At 37.8% G+C, this 15,596-nt stretch overlaps 1 protein-coding gene across 1 annotated transcript; it reads right to left on the bottom strand.

The window, feature by feature from the left end:
* Nucleotides 1–3,171: 3,171 nt before the first annotated feature.
* Nucleotides 3,172–15,505, bottom strand: LYG2 (lysozyme g2). Its single transcript, XM_055329206.1, has 7 exons — nucleotides 15,472–15,505; nucleotides 15,234–15,339; nucleotides 14,503–14,570; nucleotides 9,059–9,199; nucleotides 8,081–8,277; nucleotides 7,161–7,299; nucleotides 3,172–5,774 (listed from the first exon to the last, which is right to left on the bottom strand). The coding sequence occupies exons 3-7, from the start codon at nucleotides 14,543–14,545 to the stop codon at nucleotides 5,656–5,658; spliced, it is 639 nt and encodes a 212-aa protein (XP_055185181.1). The 5' UTR covers nucleotides 14,546–14,570; nucleotides 15,234–15,339; nucleotides 15,472–15,505; the 3' UTR covers nucleotides 3,172–5,655.
* Between the last annotated feature and the right edge of the window lie 91 nt (nucleotides 15,506–15,596).

The following is a 15,596-nucleotide window of genomic DNA, read 5'->3' as shown; positions in this document are numbered from 1 at the left end:
CTAAATGTGAGACAAGAGTCCATCAAAATCCTAGAGGAAAACACAGGCAACACCCTTTTTGAACTTGGCCACAGTAACTTCTTGCAAGATACATCCACGAAAGCAAAAGAAACAAAAGCAAAAATGAACTATTGGGACTTCATCAAGATAAGAAGCTTTTGCACAGCAAAGGATACAGTCAACAAAACTCAAAGACAACCTACAGAATGGGAGAAGATATTTGCAAATAACATATCAGATAAAGGGCTAGTTTCCAAAATCTATAAAGAACTTATTAAACTCAACAGCAAAGAAACAAACAATCCAATCATGAAATGGGCAAAAGACATGAAGAGAAATCTCACAGAGGAAGACATAGAAATGGCCAACATGCACATGAGAAAATGCTCTGCATCACTTGCCATCAGGGAAATACAAATCAAAACCATAATGAGATACCACCTCACCCCAGTGAGAATGGGGAAAATTAACAAGGCAGGAAACAACAAATGTTGGAGAGGATGCGGAGAAAAGGGAACCCTCTTACACTGTTGGTGGGAATGTGAACTGGTGCAGCCACTCTGGAAAACTGTGTGGAGGTTCCTCAAAGAGTTAAAAATAGACCTGCCCTACGACCCAGCAATTGCACTGTTAGGGATTTACCCCAAAGATTCAGATGCAATGAAACGCCGGGACACCTGCACCCCGATGTTTCTAGCAGCCATGTCCACAATAGCCAAACTGTGGAAGGAGCCTCGGTGCCCATCAAAAGATGAATGGATAAAGAAGATGTGGTTTATGTATACAATGGAATATTACTCAGCCATTAGAAACGACAAATACCCACCATTTGCTTCAACGTGGATGGAACTGGAGGGTATTATGCTGAGTGAAGTAAGTCAATCGGAGAAGGACAAACAGTGTATGTTCTCATTCATTTGGGGAATATGAATAATACTGAAAGGGAATATAAGGGAAGGGAGAAGAAATGTGTGGGAAATATCAGAAAGGGAGACAGAACATAAAGACTTCTAACTCTGGGAAATGAACTAGGGGTGGTGGAGGGGGAGGAGGGCGGGGGGTGGGGGTGAATGGGTGACGGGCACTGAGGGGGACACTTGATGGAATGAGCACTGGGTGTTATTCTGTATGTTGGTAAATTGAACACCAATAAAAATTAATTTATTAAAAAAAAACAAGGGGTAGTGGAAGGGGAGGTGGGCACGGGGTTGGGGTGACTGGGTGATGGGCACTGAGGGGAGCACTTGGTGGGATGAGCACTGGGTGTTATGGTATATGTTGGCAAATTGAACTCCAATAAAAAAAATTTTTAAAAAAGGAAAATATTCCTTAAATGAGGCATGAGAAACATTAAGAATAAGGTAATATTTACAGAAGGTACTTAGATTAGTCAAAATTATAGAGACAGAAAACAGAATGGTAGTTGCCAGAGGCTGGGCAGGTCGGAGGGAGGAATAGGGTTATTACTTAATGAGTATAGATTTTATAAGATGAAATGAATTATGGAATTGGATGGTGGTAACGAATGCACAACATTATGAATGTTATTAATACCACTGAGCTGTACACTTAAAAATGGTTACGATGATAAATTTTGTGTTATGTATTTTACCAAAATTTAAAATTTAAATTTTTAAAAACTTAAAAATGGTTACAATGAAGAATTTTGTGTTATGTATTTTACCAAAATTTAAAAATTGAAGAAAAATTCAAGGAAAAAATTATGCAGCACAATAAATGCATAACTTAGCAATATAAATTGTAGGGGTTTTTTTCCTTCATAAGACTTGGAATAAAGTATTAATAAAACTTCATTAAAAACTTTATAAAAATTAATTAAAATACCACTTTAGGTCCCCAAGAAAGGGAATAGATCAAGGCATTAGACCACAATATTTACTTATTTGTTGAAATGTCTTTTCCTGTTCTGTGACTAGTCTTTTTTGACATTGTTAATAGTTTATTTTGCTAAACAGTTTTCTTACTACGTGTACTTTTCTGTATGTGTATTGTTTCACAATTTTAAAAAGCTTTTTTAAAGAGGGTATTTTAGGGGCACCTGGATAATACAGTTTAGTGTTTGACTCTTGGTTTTAGCTCAGGTCATGATCTCAGGTTTGTGAGATTGAGCCCAAGCGTTGGGCACTATGCCCAGCGTGGAGTCTGCTTGAGATTCTCTCCCTCTCCTTCTGCCCCTCCCACTTGTGTCTATGCTCGCTCTCTCTAAAATAAATAAATCTTTAAAAAATAAACAGTGCATTTTAAATTCAATGCAAATAAATATTGAGATGGCAACTAAAAAGAAGCTGAGTGATAACTCCACTCCCTTTTGTATTCACCAGGCAGACAAACTAAGAGTTGCTTCAAAGGCTACACCCAATGGGGTAGGCAAGGAGGTGTATTGCAGTCACTTTACCTTTAGAGTCTTTTAGCTTTCAGAGCTCTCACTCTCCCAGGAATCCTGTGTCCTTGTGCCCCCCCCCCCCCCCCAGATTTGCAGTCTCTCAGTCTGGAGATGCTGCCACCACACCACCACCAATGATTGCTTAGTAATTTCTCAAGTACTTTTTCCTTTAGTCTCTACAATACCCAAGATTGGTCTTCTCATTGTAGTTCTTTAGCATTATGCAGAGGAAGTAAGGGAATGAAGTGCTTCCATATCTGTGACCTCTAAGAATGTTCTCAGCACTGATGCTGAAAGTCCTGTGAGGTATTGATTGCCAAGAAAGAGAAAGGATGAGAATGTAACCATGAACAAGTCCAGCTGGGGAGATAGTTTTAGATTTTTTTATTGTTGTTGCTTTCAAAACTATTTATAAGACAAACTTTCTTCATTTTCCAAAGAGAGCTTAGTTTTTAGACAACAAAAAGGGTGACATTGTACACACTAGGGTGTAAACATGGAGCCATTCATTATCCCTGAAGAAGACACAGGCGAAAGAAAGAAAGAAAGAAAGAAAGAAAGAAAGAAAGAAAGAAAGAAAGAAAGAAAGAAAAGAAAGAAAGAAAGAAAGAAAGAAAGAAAGAAAGAAAAAAAAAAGAAGAAGAAGAAGAAGAAGAAGAAAGGAAAAGAAAGAAAGAAAGAAAAGAAAGAGAAAGAAAGAAAGAAAGAAAGAAAGAAAGAAAGAAAGAAAGAAAATTGAAGATTATTGAAAGAATAATGGAGTCACATTTGAGTCTAACATCTTTAATATTGTTCTCAATATCAACTGGAAAAATAGAGTAAGACAGTTCTATCATTTCTAATTAGTAATTCTAATAGATTATGGAAGAACTTGGCATGGAAATCATGAGGCATAATGAGGCTTGTATTTATTTCCATATTCTTATTGTGTTGTTGGGTCATGGAGGAAAGCAAACAGTATTGGAGAGATTTCCTCAACCTCCAGGTATATCTAACCTTTGTGAAGTGATGCTGTCAGTGCCCTTCCCATATCCCTAGACATTCCGGGATTCTCAAGTGATTTCCAGCTGCCAGTATCTGCATCTGTGCCTACAATCTCCTTTCCTTGGAACTGCAGAAAAGTGCGCTGCCTATTTGCATGGCAGAGCAGAGGAGCACAGAAGTAACAGGCCCTCCCCAGCCCCCAACAGGAAGATCCCTCAATTAATGGCTCTTAAAGTAGATGTATAAATGCCCCAGCTCCTTATCCCATGGGTAGATAATTCTGACCTGTGCATTTTGTACCATTCCTTAATGTTTGCTTGGGGGGTGGGGGTGAGCTCCAGTGCCCATCATGTTAGCTGGTTTAATGACACACATTTTGCTGGCTTTCTTCCTTTCCGGTATCACCAAGCCAGTTCATACCAGTGTTCCTTGTACCTCTCAAATAAGCTACCTAGACCCTACTCCTTGTCTCAGGGTCTGTTTCTATGGGAACCAAACTAAGACACCTTAAATATGGACTTTCCTATAGAACATCACCTTTGGTATCCCAGTCATAAAGAGACTACTGGGGGAATCAATTCAGAATCTAAGTCAGCAAACTATTTGTTGTTTTTCAAATTACTTGAAAATTATCTTACCTGATGTACTTTATTGCTTCAGGTAGTGACATTGAATGGGCTGGCAATTAAGTGGAGTACATGCTTGTGGGGGAAGGCCCGGAAGAAATCATTCTTAAGTAAACATCTAAAGAACATTCTGGATTGCCCACATGCAGGGATGATAATCAAAATATTTAACAACTGGTACAGTATGGTTTTCAACCAATTATAAAGGATGCTGGACTGTATGCTGCTGGGCTGCCATCATAGCTGACCATTGGCTCCACACAGTGAAACACAGGGTCCCAGTTCTGCCTGGGTCAAATCTTCAGGCTAGGGTAAGGGGTTGTTGGGCAGAGAAGGGTTTACCTGGCTTTCTCCAGGGGCACTCAGAGATAGATGTGTTTAATTTTGATTTCTTCTCATAAAGAGAAGTAATGGGTAGAAACTTTTATCAAATATTCCTCTCAAAAGCTAAAGGCCCAGCAGGAGCCATGTCAGTAGGGACTTTGAGGGCTTTATACTCTGACATTATTATTTGTGTTCTCTCCTGAGGATGACAGTAAAGCTACAAACTGTACCAGGTTTTTCATTCTAGGGATCTCTTTTCCATTATGGGTGGTCTGAACCAGACCAAAGAGCAAAGTAGCTAAGGAGTAAGAATGTATATAACCCAAGATAAGCTCATCAGAATCTCTCTTATGGAACTATGAAAGTGAAGCAGAATGATAAAAGGATGGATGAAAAATATCTGGAGTACATTTATGCAAGGAGAGTGCTAATTCATTCATGCAGTGGGGATGCTATCAAGAATGGTCAACTGGTTCCTGCTGCACAGAGCTGCCTGGTATCTCTTTATGTCCTTGACCTTGTTGTTTCTATGAGCCTTTTGACAGCCTTCTACTCATAGTTGCTTTTGTTCCTTAAATTTTCCAGAATTGGTTACTTTTGCTCGCAACTGAAGAACCATAACTCATTCAGGTCCTATATGCTTATCTTCTGCCATGTTTTGTGGAGAGTGGACTCTTTGAACATATATGTGGCAGGAATTACTGAAAGTAGAAGCCAGTCCCTGGATCTTCAGCAAACAAAAGGAAGAATACACAGAAGGTTGGTGTGAGCCAGGGACATAGTATATATCACTTTTAGAAGATCAGCTTCACCACAGTCAGCTCTCAGTTAATTGTGAAACTAGAATTCCATCTCTAGCTTCTCCATTGTCCCACAGGTTGACTGGCTTTTGAGTTAAGCATATCTCACAATCAAAGCCTTAGTGGCTTGGACAGATACTTGGAAAGAGAGAAAGGTTCAGATCAGGCTCTCTTGTTAACAATTCTGGTAAAACAGAGGGTCAGTGGGCTTTGAAATCATGGAATAAAATAAGGCCTCACTGAAATATGTAGATGTCACTTACCATGATAATCAAGTTTACTATGAAATAATTATGCATATATGTCTGTGAACATTTCATGGGAATTATATTATGAACTGGGTGGGTTTCCTTTTCTTTTTCTTTTGTAATGCTTATTTGCATTAAGAAAACTGAGAAATGAATTTTCTGTCATAATTGCAACCATTTCTTTGTGTTGAGTACAACACATCCATATCAAACTCTCTATGAGGGGCCATCTGAACACCTGCCAACCCAGCCCACCCACAGAGCTTTGCCTAGAAGCCATGTCTTTTATAGAATTTAGCTCGAGCAAGAAGATCATTGACCAAGTCATTGTCTATATCCACTGGGGTGACAATGGCATCGATTCCTGACTTATAGGCCGAGAGACCACCTGAAATGAAACAGAGGTTCAGATTGAAATATTAACTTTCAGCAGAAATAAGATATGAGCATTCCCAGGATGTAAGCCCTCTAGGCAAATGTTCCAAAGCAGGCAGTCCCAGATTCTCTTTCCCCCTTCCTCCCCTCCTGAAAGGAACAATTACCCTAAGAATCTCTGGAAAAATTCCAGATTGCTTTCCTTCTCTCTTCCTTCAAAAAACTTTGTTGTTGTTGTTGTTGTTGCAAAAGCCATATTTGCTTCTTATGTAGCCCAGGACTACATAGTCCAAAACTTGATCCCCAGCAAATCTTCAGTCTGGCAATATTTATAGCATTCTCCCAGTCACTAACTTATTCATTTTTTAAAAAGTTTACTTATTTATTCATTCCCTCATTCAGTCATTCAATAAATGTTTTTACACACCTACTATGTGCCAGGATGGGTGCCATACTGAATGCTGGATGCACAGTGATACCCAAGACATAATTATTTCTTTGTAGGGATATGTGTGTGTATGCATGTGTGTGTATGGTATTTTACCCAAGAATTTTAATCTTCAGGAGTTATTTGTGTGTTTAACATAACTGTGCTCTGCTCTGATATGTAGAGAAAAAGACCCCAGTCCTGATCCCTGACTTCAGGGACCCTGAAATAGAAAACAGAAATTGTTTATTCTAAAATAAGGACATTAAAATGTGGGAGGAGAAAGGTATATGCACACCATAGGTCTATAAAAGGTAGACTCAATAGGACTTGATGTGGTTGGATGTGAAAACAGAAGGGACCAGAGAACCTAAGAAAACAATCTGATGTTCTGGCTGGAATGACTAGACACATTATGGGGCCTTTCATGAAGACAGAAAAAAAGAGAAGAGATAGAAAAACAGAAGAAAGAGCAAATTTTTGGTGGGAGGCTAGTTATTTAATTCAGCCTAGAAGATGCTGAACTTAAGGAGATCTGGGATCAGCTAAGCAGAGATCTCCACTTAAATATAGTATCTAAGCCCTAATGTCACTGAGAATGCTCAGAGTAAACATTTGTTCAAACAAAGAAAACGGTTAAGTTTCTTGCATTAAGAAAAAGCCTATCAGAAGAAGGCAAACATATTCTCTTAAACTATTGCATTAATCCTTATGGCATCACTCAATGGCTCAGTTACCAATAAGACATGTAATATGAACACCAACATATGGCAGAAGAGGAAAAGGAAGTTGGGAAGAAAGACTATTCAAAGTAACTCAGTGGTTCAGAGAGCCCTAGTGAAACCTTTTGGCAGATCCTCCCAGGCCCACTGCTGACTCCAGGAGAATGCTCCCAGAGAGGCCCAGGGCACATATGGCCTTCAGAGGTCTCACTCACTGCTCTTTTAAACAAGCTCCACAAATATGGCCTACCTTTGAGGTGTTGAGCCACATTCCACGTGGGGAATTTTTTCTGGATTGCCTTAATTTTGTCTGTGAGAATCCCAACAGCCTGCAGAAGGTGTTCTTTGCTGTCCCAGGTACCAACAGGGTGATGAATTTTTTTATCAAGCTAGAAAAATCAGATAATCGTGTCAGCATCTGGATGAAGCAACACATTTTTCAGCTATTCCCAATATCTCTTCCTTGTGTTCAAGGACACAGCCGCTGCCATCAGCCCCCTTACTTTATCCCCACAGAATCCATTCTACCTTCTCTCACAGAAAAGAGAGTCAGAGAAATAAAGTATGATTTGAGAGATGTGGATGTGGCATAGTTTTAGTTAAGATCTCAAATATAAATAAACATATGAAAAAGTTGTTTCAAAATAAATAATTAGTACTCAATGTCTAGACATTTACAGTAAAAAAATTGTTTCTAACTGGGACAGTTTGGAGCTTGGATTTCTATAGAGAATTTAAAATAAAGATTGGATACAAACATTCAGATAATTTGGGTCCCCTTCCTCCAATTTGCTAAAGAACAATTTAGGTCAAGTAGAGCTTAATCCTAGTGTTTTGAACTACATGGATAAAATTCACTATTTTATGAATCCCAAATAGGTACCTCTAATAGTGCCCTTTATAAGATTTTCTCAATTGAAGTGCATTGCCCATTATTAATTACAAATTGTAGTTATAAAACTCATAAAATCCTTTTTCTAAAGATACCCCAAAACTGATAAATCTGGAATGAAATACCAAAGGTGTGTTACAGAAATACCTAAGTCCAAATTATGCTGAAATACCAAGGTGTGTTGAAGCCTGGAAGTACTGCAAATGGCCATCCAGTTTGGATCAAGCTTCCATAAAGAAAGATACAGTGAGGAAAACTTAAAGCATCTTGCCAAGTACCTGCATCAAGCCAAATTTAAGTCCCCTGTGGTCCCAACCATCTTTCAGGACGGCTCCACCATGGCTTTCTCTGGAGATGATGGCAGCAATGAGTGCAGGGTCTACACAATGCCTCAGCCCAACTTCTTTGATCAGAATCTGGTAAGTCTTTAAGGCTCTCAAATCCATCTCAGCAAACATTTCAGAACCACGGATCCCTATGTCAATAGAAAATAAACTGTTTACTTCAAAAGAGAACCCTTTTCCAAGTTTAATAAGTTAATCACAGCCCCTGACCACAACCTGCAGCCCAGGAATAACTATTCTAGGACTTTTGTTTTAAATCTCTAATTGCATAAACCCTGAAATGTCCACAAGTCCAGGCAGATACCACTTCTCCTGTCTTTCTTGGTCTTCTGTTACCTGCCACATTGGTGCAATGGGAAGACTCTTGGACTAGAAGTCAGCCAACCTAAATTTGAGTCTGGTTCTGCCACTACCTAGCTCTAGGCCCATGAGAAGTCTCTTCTTGCTGAGCCTCAGTTTTCAGATCTATAAATTGGGGGGGCAGGATTAGATTGACTTTGTAGTTGCATCCAGCACTGGTGTTCTAATACTGGGATAACATGAAGAAGGCTTTGGAACAGGATTACAAAAGAGAGGATGTACAAAGAGCAAGAGCCTTGCTTAAAATGCTCATGCTGTAATATAAAGTAAACACATAACAACAACAAAAGAAAAGATAGAATTTAATATTTTATGTAAGCAATCATTTCATTATGTAGAAAAAAACATGTGGATAAGGTTTGGAAAGAATAGGGGGAAAATGAAAAGAAGCAGTTTGTTAGGTTGGTTGGGATTCTGCTTTCTTCTAATTTTTAATTTTGATCTTATTGCTATAACATTGAATATGCTTTTTCAAAATTAAGCTACTTCCTAAAAAAGAATATGAAAATGCCAAAGGGGGAAAGCCAAATGTTTACCTTGCTTCTCACTTACCACAGTTCATCAACCTGGTTATATCACAGGCAGCACCAGAGGTCTCCATGGTCATGATGTCACCATAGCAGCCATGGTATAGGCGGGGATGCAGGTGGGGCTTCATTGAGTGAGTGAAAGGGTAGGAGCCGCTAGAAGTGCCTGGGGGACAGAATGATAATTCTCATGAAACCTGTGAGAAATATTGCTCAAGTTACTATAATGAGCATACTAAACCAAAGAGGAAGCCATAGACTTACTTTTTCCCAATTCTCTCCCCAAGACCCCTAGAATGGCTCATCAGACAAAACAGAAGATTCCCCCTTTCCACTTTACTCCAACCTTAAAAAAATTTTTGTCCATACCCAATGTGAGGCTTAAACTCACGACCTAGAGATCAAAAATCACATGTTCTACTAACTGCGCCAGCCAGGTGCTCCCTGCCACCCTACCAAATTTTAATGAAGTACTTAATTCTAAACATGTACAAAGTATTATGAAAATCAGTTTTTATAGGTCTCAAAAATATTTGCTACAAACTTGATCAGAATTAAAATTGCCACTAGAGTTTTAAGCAGGAACTTTGAGAGAAATTTTCAGATACTTCTGACACAGTTACTTCTGGGGATGTAAATATCTGGATTAGCAATTACCTCTGTTTAAGAAAACAAAGGTACCATTAACTTAAAATATTCATTTTCTATCATGTTTCTGTGGCATTTCTAAGTATAATTAGTAAAATTGGAAATAAAATTAAACTTTCCATAGAAAATTAAGTTATATCCTATTCCTATACTTTTTTATTTTGTCATTATGAAGTGACTTCCTGTCCAAGTCTATTTACTAAAGGAGATAAAGAGCTTTTCTCTAAGTTGAAAAGTTTGTTTTAATAGTTCCTAGGACTGTTGGCTTATATTTTAAGACTACAAATACTTGTTCTAAGAAATTATATTTGTTGTTTCACTTAGTGTTGTAAATGGTGTTTTTTAATAGAGACATGGATTTTACCCATTCACTATAGATCTAGTTCTGATTAACTTGATAATATAAAGAGACTCTTAGAATTAGGCACACTACCAATAGAACTATTCCTTATAAATATTTATTTTAAAAGGAAAACAAAGCAGCTCTAAATATTAACTTTTTAAAAAGCAATACTCATCAAAACAAATAAAATACAGGCATAATCTACTCTCTCCCAACTACAAACAGGCCAAAAAAAAAAGTATTATAAATGTACCAAAAAGTCAGACAGTGAAACTATCAAGTAAACTCAGAATACATAGAAAGCCTATTTAGATAATAAAAACCAATAGAAACCAGTAAAGCCATTAAGCTTCTCTAAGCAATGGTGCATTTTCATGTGATGCAAAGGGCATGGTATTGGCACTCTCCATGGCCCCCAGTGTAGAATTTTGTGCCTACAATATGTGTAGGAAATACACACAAGTGAATGAATGGATGAATTTTCATGACACAGATCATATGTGAGACAGGTGTAGAAGCAGTGACTGAGGGTGCAGACCAACAACATACACCATATCTGACCACTCTTCACCACCAGGTCCAAACCACCACTAGTGCTCATCTAGATTATTTTAAGAGCCTCCTAACTGACCTCTCTTCTCTGCCCTTGCAGTCTATTCCCCAGCAGCCAGAGTGGTTTGTGGAAACATGCATGGGATCATATCAGTCTTTTCTCTTAATCTTCCAGTGCCTTTCCAATCATTTGATTGTGACCTTCAAGCCCTACCTGATCTGGCCTTTGCTCACTTTCTGACTTCTCTTTCCCTTCCTTCCCTCTTCTATAGTCACATTCTTCTCCTCGCTTATCCTCCAACATGCCAGGCAGGTTCCTGCCTCAAGACCTTTATATTAAAAAAAAAAAAAAGACCTTTATATTTATAGATCCTTTTGCCTAGAATGCCTCTTCTCCAGGTATCTACATGATTTGCTGCTTCACTGCCTTCAAGACTGTTCAAATACCACCTTATCAGCAAAAGATATGAATAAATAGTTTATAAACAAAGAAAAGAAAAGAATACTTAAATGTATAAAAAAGTGCTCAAACACACTCAAAAGAGAGTGCCATACTAAAACATCACTGAGACACTATTTTTTACATATTTAATTGGCAAGAATCCAAAAGCTTGACAATGTATTCTGATGAGGCTGTGAGGGAATAAGCAGTTTTATACATTGCTGTGGAAGGAAATTTTGCAATAGGCTGTTGTTTAACAGCAAAGATCTGGGAACAATGCAAGTGTCATTCATACAGAGATTGAATAAGCTAAGTCACTTCCACACAACAGATTACTATGTAGCTGTAAAAAAGGAAAGAGGAAGAACTCTATATGATTCTATAACATTATCTCCAGTAAGAATAGTATTTATAGAATTGTATTCTTTGTTTGAAAAAGGGAGAAAATATGATTTTGTGTTTGTGTGTGTGTGATTTCCTTATATAATCATAAAAAACAATACAAGGATGAACCAAAAACTAATAAAAATTGTTAGTTATCAGGGAAGGTAAGGAGAGGTATAAGGGACAGGGATAGAGGCTAGACTTCTCTAAATGTACCTTTTTTATAGTTTTTATTTTGGAGCCATGTAAATGTTTCTACAATTAAAAATAAATAAATCAAATAGAAAAAAATCCTAAAAAGTGAAAGACAAATAAATCTAACTTTATGTCAAATTAAAAATTTAATTAACACATAGAAGAGAATTATTTCTAGTGACTTAAAAACAGGTCAATGTAAGTAAATACAACTAGTGAAATACACCCTATGAACATAAAGAATCATAAGAAAATCTTAATCTATATGCACAGGATTGTTGTTGTTTGGTAATACTGCCATAGTTATTTTGAAACTATTATATATAAATGAGTAATCATGTTAATGTTTTTAGGAACCAGGATTTTTAATAAATACTTTGTGTTCATAAATACTAATATGAAATATCAGTATGAATGCATAATTATTTTTCTCTTAAAAAATACTTTCTAAGTTCTCTCCACTGAAAAGCACTGGAAGGAATAATAGCCTAATAGCAATGGAGAACCCCTGGTACTCATCTTGTGATCTCCAAACACTATTTTCCACTCAGAGGAACCAGCGCTTCTCAGAAAAAGGGCTCATTCCTGGCCTGGGGCAGGAAATGTTTAAGGTGAGCTAGGAACATTTTGCCAGAGCTGGTCTTTATACATTTTAAATGCATACTAAGACATTTACAGGTAAAATGGTTTGATGTTTTGGGTTGCTTTACAATATTTTAGCCTCCCCCTCTACCCAAAAAAATGCAAAGATGAGGGATAGATAAAATAAGAATAGTAAAGTGTTGAAAACCATATAGATGCTTGATGAAGTGTACATGGGAGTTACTTACATTATTCCCTCCCCCATTTTATGTGTTTGGAACGTTCTACAACAAATTTTTTAAAATTACCTTATTAAAGAGTCTTTTTTTCCCTACTTATATTAAAAAGGCAACACAGTCATGCCTCATTCCTTATCATCCATTACCTTACATTATTTTATTTATATCAGTTATCACCACCTAACATGTCTTCCTTCTTTCTTTATTTTATTTCTTCCTCTCCTTTTTTCTGTCTATTCCTCTCATAGAACATTTTTTTTCCCTCTGCTATATCCTCCTCAGCACCTAGAACAATGCCTGGCACAAAGTGGACAGTCAGTAAATATTTGTGAATGGACACATGAATGCATGGGTGAATGGATGAATGAGTGAATAAATGAAAAGTAAAGGAATTATCTAAATTATCTGGATCAAGTGTCCATATGTCAAAAATTTCAATTTCTTCTGACTGGAGAGCCAGCCTTTGCTATGCTCAATGTGTGGCCCACAGACCACAGGTATCAAGGCGATCTGGATGCCTATTAAAAATGCATATTTAAAAAAAATGCATATTTCTGGGCAGTCCGGGTGGCTCAGCGGTTTAGCGTCACCTTCAGCCCAGGGCCTGATCCTGGAGTCCTGGGATGGAGTCCCACATCGGGCTCCCAGCATGGAGCCTGCTTCTCCCTCTACCTGTGTCTCTGCCTGTCTCTCTCTCTCTCTCTCTCTCTCTCTCTCTCTCTTTCTCTCTGTCTCTCATGAATAAATAATAAAATAAAATATTTTTTTAAAAAATGCTTATTTCTGGGCTTCTCATACTAGGTCTATTGAACCTAGTATGACTCTATTGAGTCTTTAGGTCTAAGGTCAAAGAATCTGCACTTTAACCAGGATTCCCAGCAGGCTCATGCATCCCTAAAATTGCTTTAAGAGGATTAGAATATGACCAAAACTTAACACTACTTGTGTTGACATCATAAACACACAGGTCCTTCTTAATTATAGTCACCTTTCAGTCAAACATAGCTAGTAGCGTAGCTCATAATTAGTCTACTGGCTATAGAACTCTGCTCCCACCTGGACATTAAAGAAGGAATAAAAATTTAAAACTATGTTCCCCTACCTTTGACCATATAAATAATTGGAAATTATCACTTTTCTGTAGCTTCACTTTTCACATGTAGAATTAAACATTTTAGAAACACTTTTTTTCTCAATTCTCAATCTTCACTCTATTCTTTTTTTTTTTAAGATTTTATTTATTTATTTATGAGAGAGAGGCAGAGGGAGAAGCAGGCTCCATGCAGGGAGCCCAATGTGGGACTCAATCCTGAGACTGTGGAATCACGCCCTGAACCAAGATTCAACCACTGAGCCACCCTGGCATCCCACTTCACTCTATTCTTAAAGACAACTCATGTAAACATTTACATGTAAGTAAATACAACTAGTGAAATACAACTCAAACATGGTTTACAAGGGCTTTACATTTTTCCTAAGCCAAATTTTATATCTTTTCTTATTCAAAGTCCCTCACCATCTCACCAGCCTACCTTTCTAGGCGTCCCCTCAGAAATCCTCACTTCTGTTCTGGTCACACTGATCTGTTTACTGTACCCCCAATACTTTCCATGCATTTCTGCCTTGCTATATATACTAAAGGCATTCAACCCATCCAGCATAGACTCTTCTTTTCTCTTATCAAAACACAAACATTCTTCAAGGATCACATCCTCCAAGAAAACCTTTCTGGTCTCAACATCCTGACTAGATGTGAACTCTATTCTAAACCTCTCCTAGACTAGTGTCTTTTTCTGACTATACTCCTTTAACTCTTATTTACTACCTGGTATTGATAATTTTATCTTTATATGTCTTGCCTCCCAAGGTACTGTTCCATAAATTCCCACTGATAGTGACTTCACATACTTGGCAAACAGAATACACTTAATTAGAGATGTAAGCAGTTGATTGACAGCCAAGCTGATTAAAAGAAGAGCCCACCCCTCCATTACATGTGATCATTGCTTTTTTTGATTCACAACTATGCTAAATGTTTTTGTGGACACCCTGCAAACAATGCTACATGTCAATCAATGACTTACCAATGAGGGCAATAAGTCCCCAAAGCAGGATAGAGGATAACATGGTGGTGAATCTTATCCTACAACACCTATTATGATTGAAAGAGAAACTGGTTAATTTTAAAACTTGAAAGTTTCCTTAAGGAAATTTGTTTCAATTAAAAGCAAGTTTAGAATCATTTCCAGTATAATACTTTTTTGCCACTTCCAAGATATTATTCTCATAGGCTTAGTATTATGGGTCATTGGATCACTCCCCTTCATGAGTATAACTTCCCAACTCATTTTTTTAAAATATTTTATTTATTTATTCATGAGAGACACAGAGAGAGAGACAGAGACATAGGCAGAGGAAGAAGCAGGCTCCATGCAAGGAGCCCGATGTGGGATTCGAACCCGGGAATCCAGGATCACGCTCTGAGCCAAAGGCAGGCGTTCAACCTCTGAGCCACTCAGGTCCCCCCAACTCATTTTAATCCAATTTCATTTTGACATGAGCCTACAAATATCTTAAATATGTTACGCCAACACACTCCCATTTCGTCTCCAAGTTTGCTCATATTATAATTTTGTTCCCATTCTTCTATTATAGTCTCCTTAGAAAACCAAAAGAAGCCACTGAGAGGAGCATTAGAGATCATGACTCAGAATAGGTTTGCTGTGCTCCCTACCTTCCTCCATCAACTCTATTTTTGGTTTCATTCAAAAGACAGCTTAAGTATTCTACAAGATACAAGAAGACAGGCACTAACCTGGTTTGTGACCTTGCAGAGAAAGTCTCTCCTCTTGGTTTGGGAGGGTCCCCCGTCCTCAGCACTACCCTGTATGCCAGGATTTAACAAAGCAGTGGCCCTTGTCCTAAAAGACAGGTTAAACAATTTTAGAATCCTTTAGTTGATAGATATATGATTACCTGGCTTCAATCCAAGTAGACTTCATTTTGACTCTGCCACTGTGGAGGAGGTCCTAAAGGCCAGCATGTAGACTCACCTGTCTCTTCTTACCTTCATCCTGTACCACTGATAGTTGGGGGAGCTTTATATATGGTTTAAAACCCTCTCTTTAATCACTGACCTCCTTAGACCTGATTATAATAATACTCTGGACTTAGGTGG

Source organism: Nyctereutes procyonoides, unplaced genomic scaffold, assembly GCF_905146905.1.
Source record: "Nyctereutes procyonoides isolate TBG_1078 unplaced genomic scaffold, NYPRO_anot_genome, whole genome shotgun sequence".
NCBI lineage: Eukaryota > Metazoa > Chordata > Mammalia > Carnivora > Canidae > Nyctereutes > Nyctereutes procyonoides.
The sequence above is the reverse complement of the archived record's forward strand: the minus strand, read 5'-3'. Positions and strand labels throughout refer to the sequence as shown.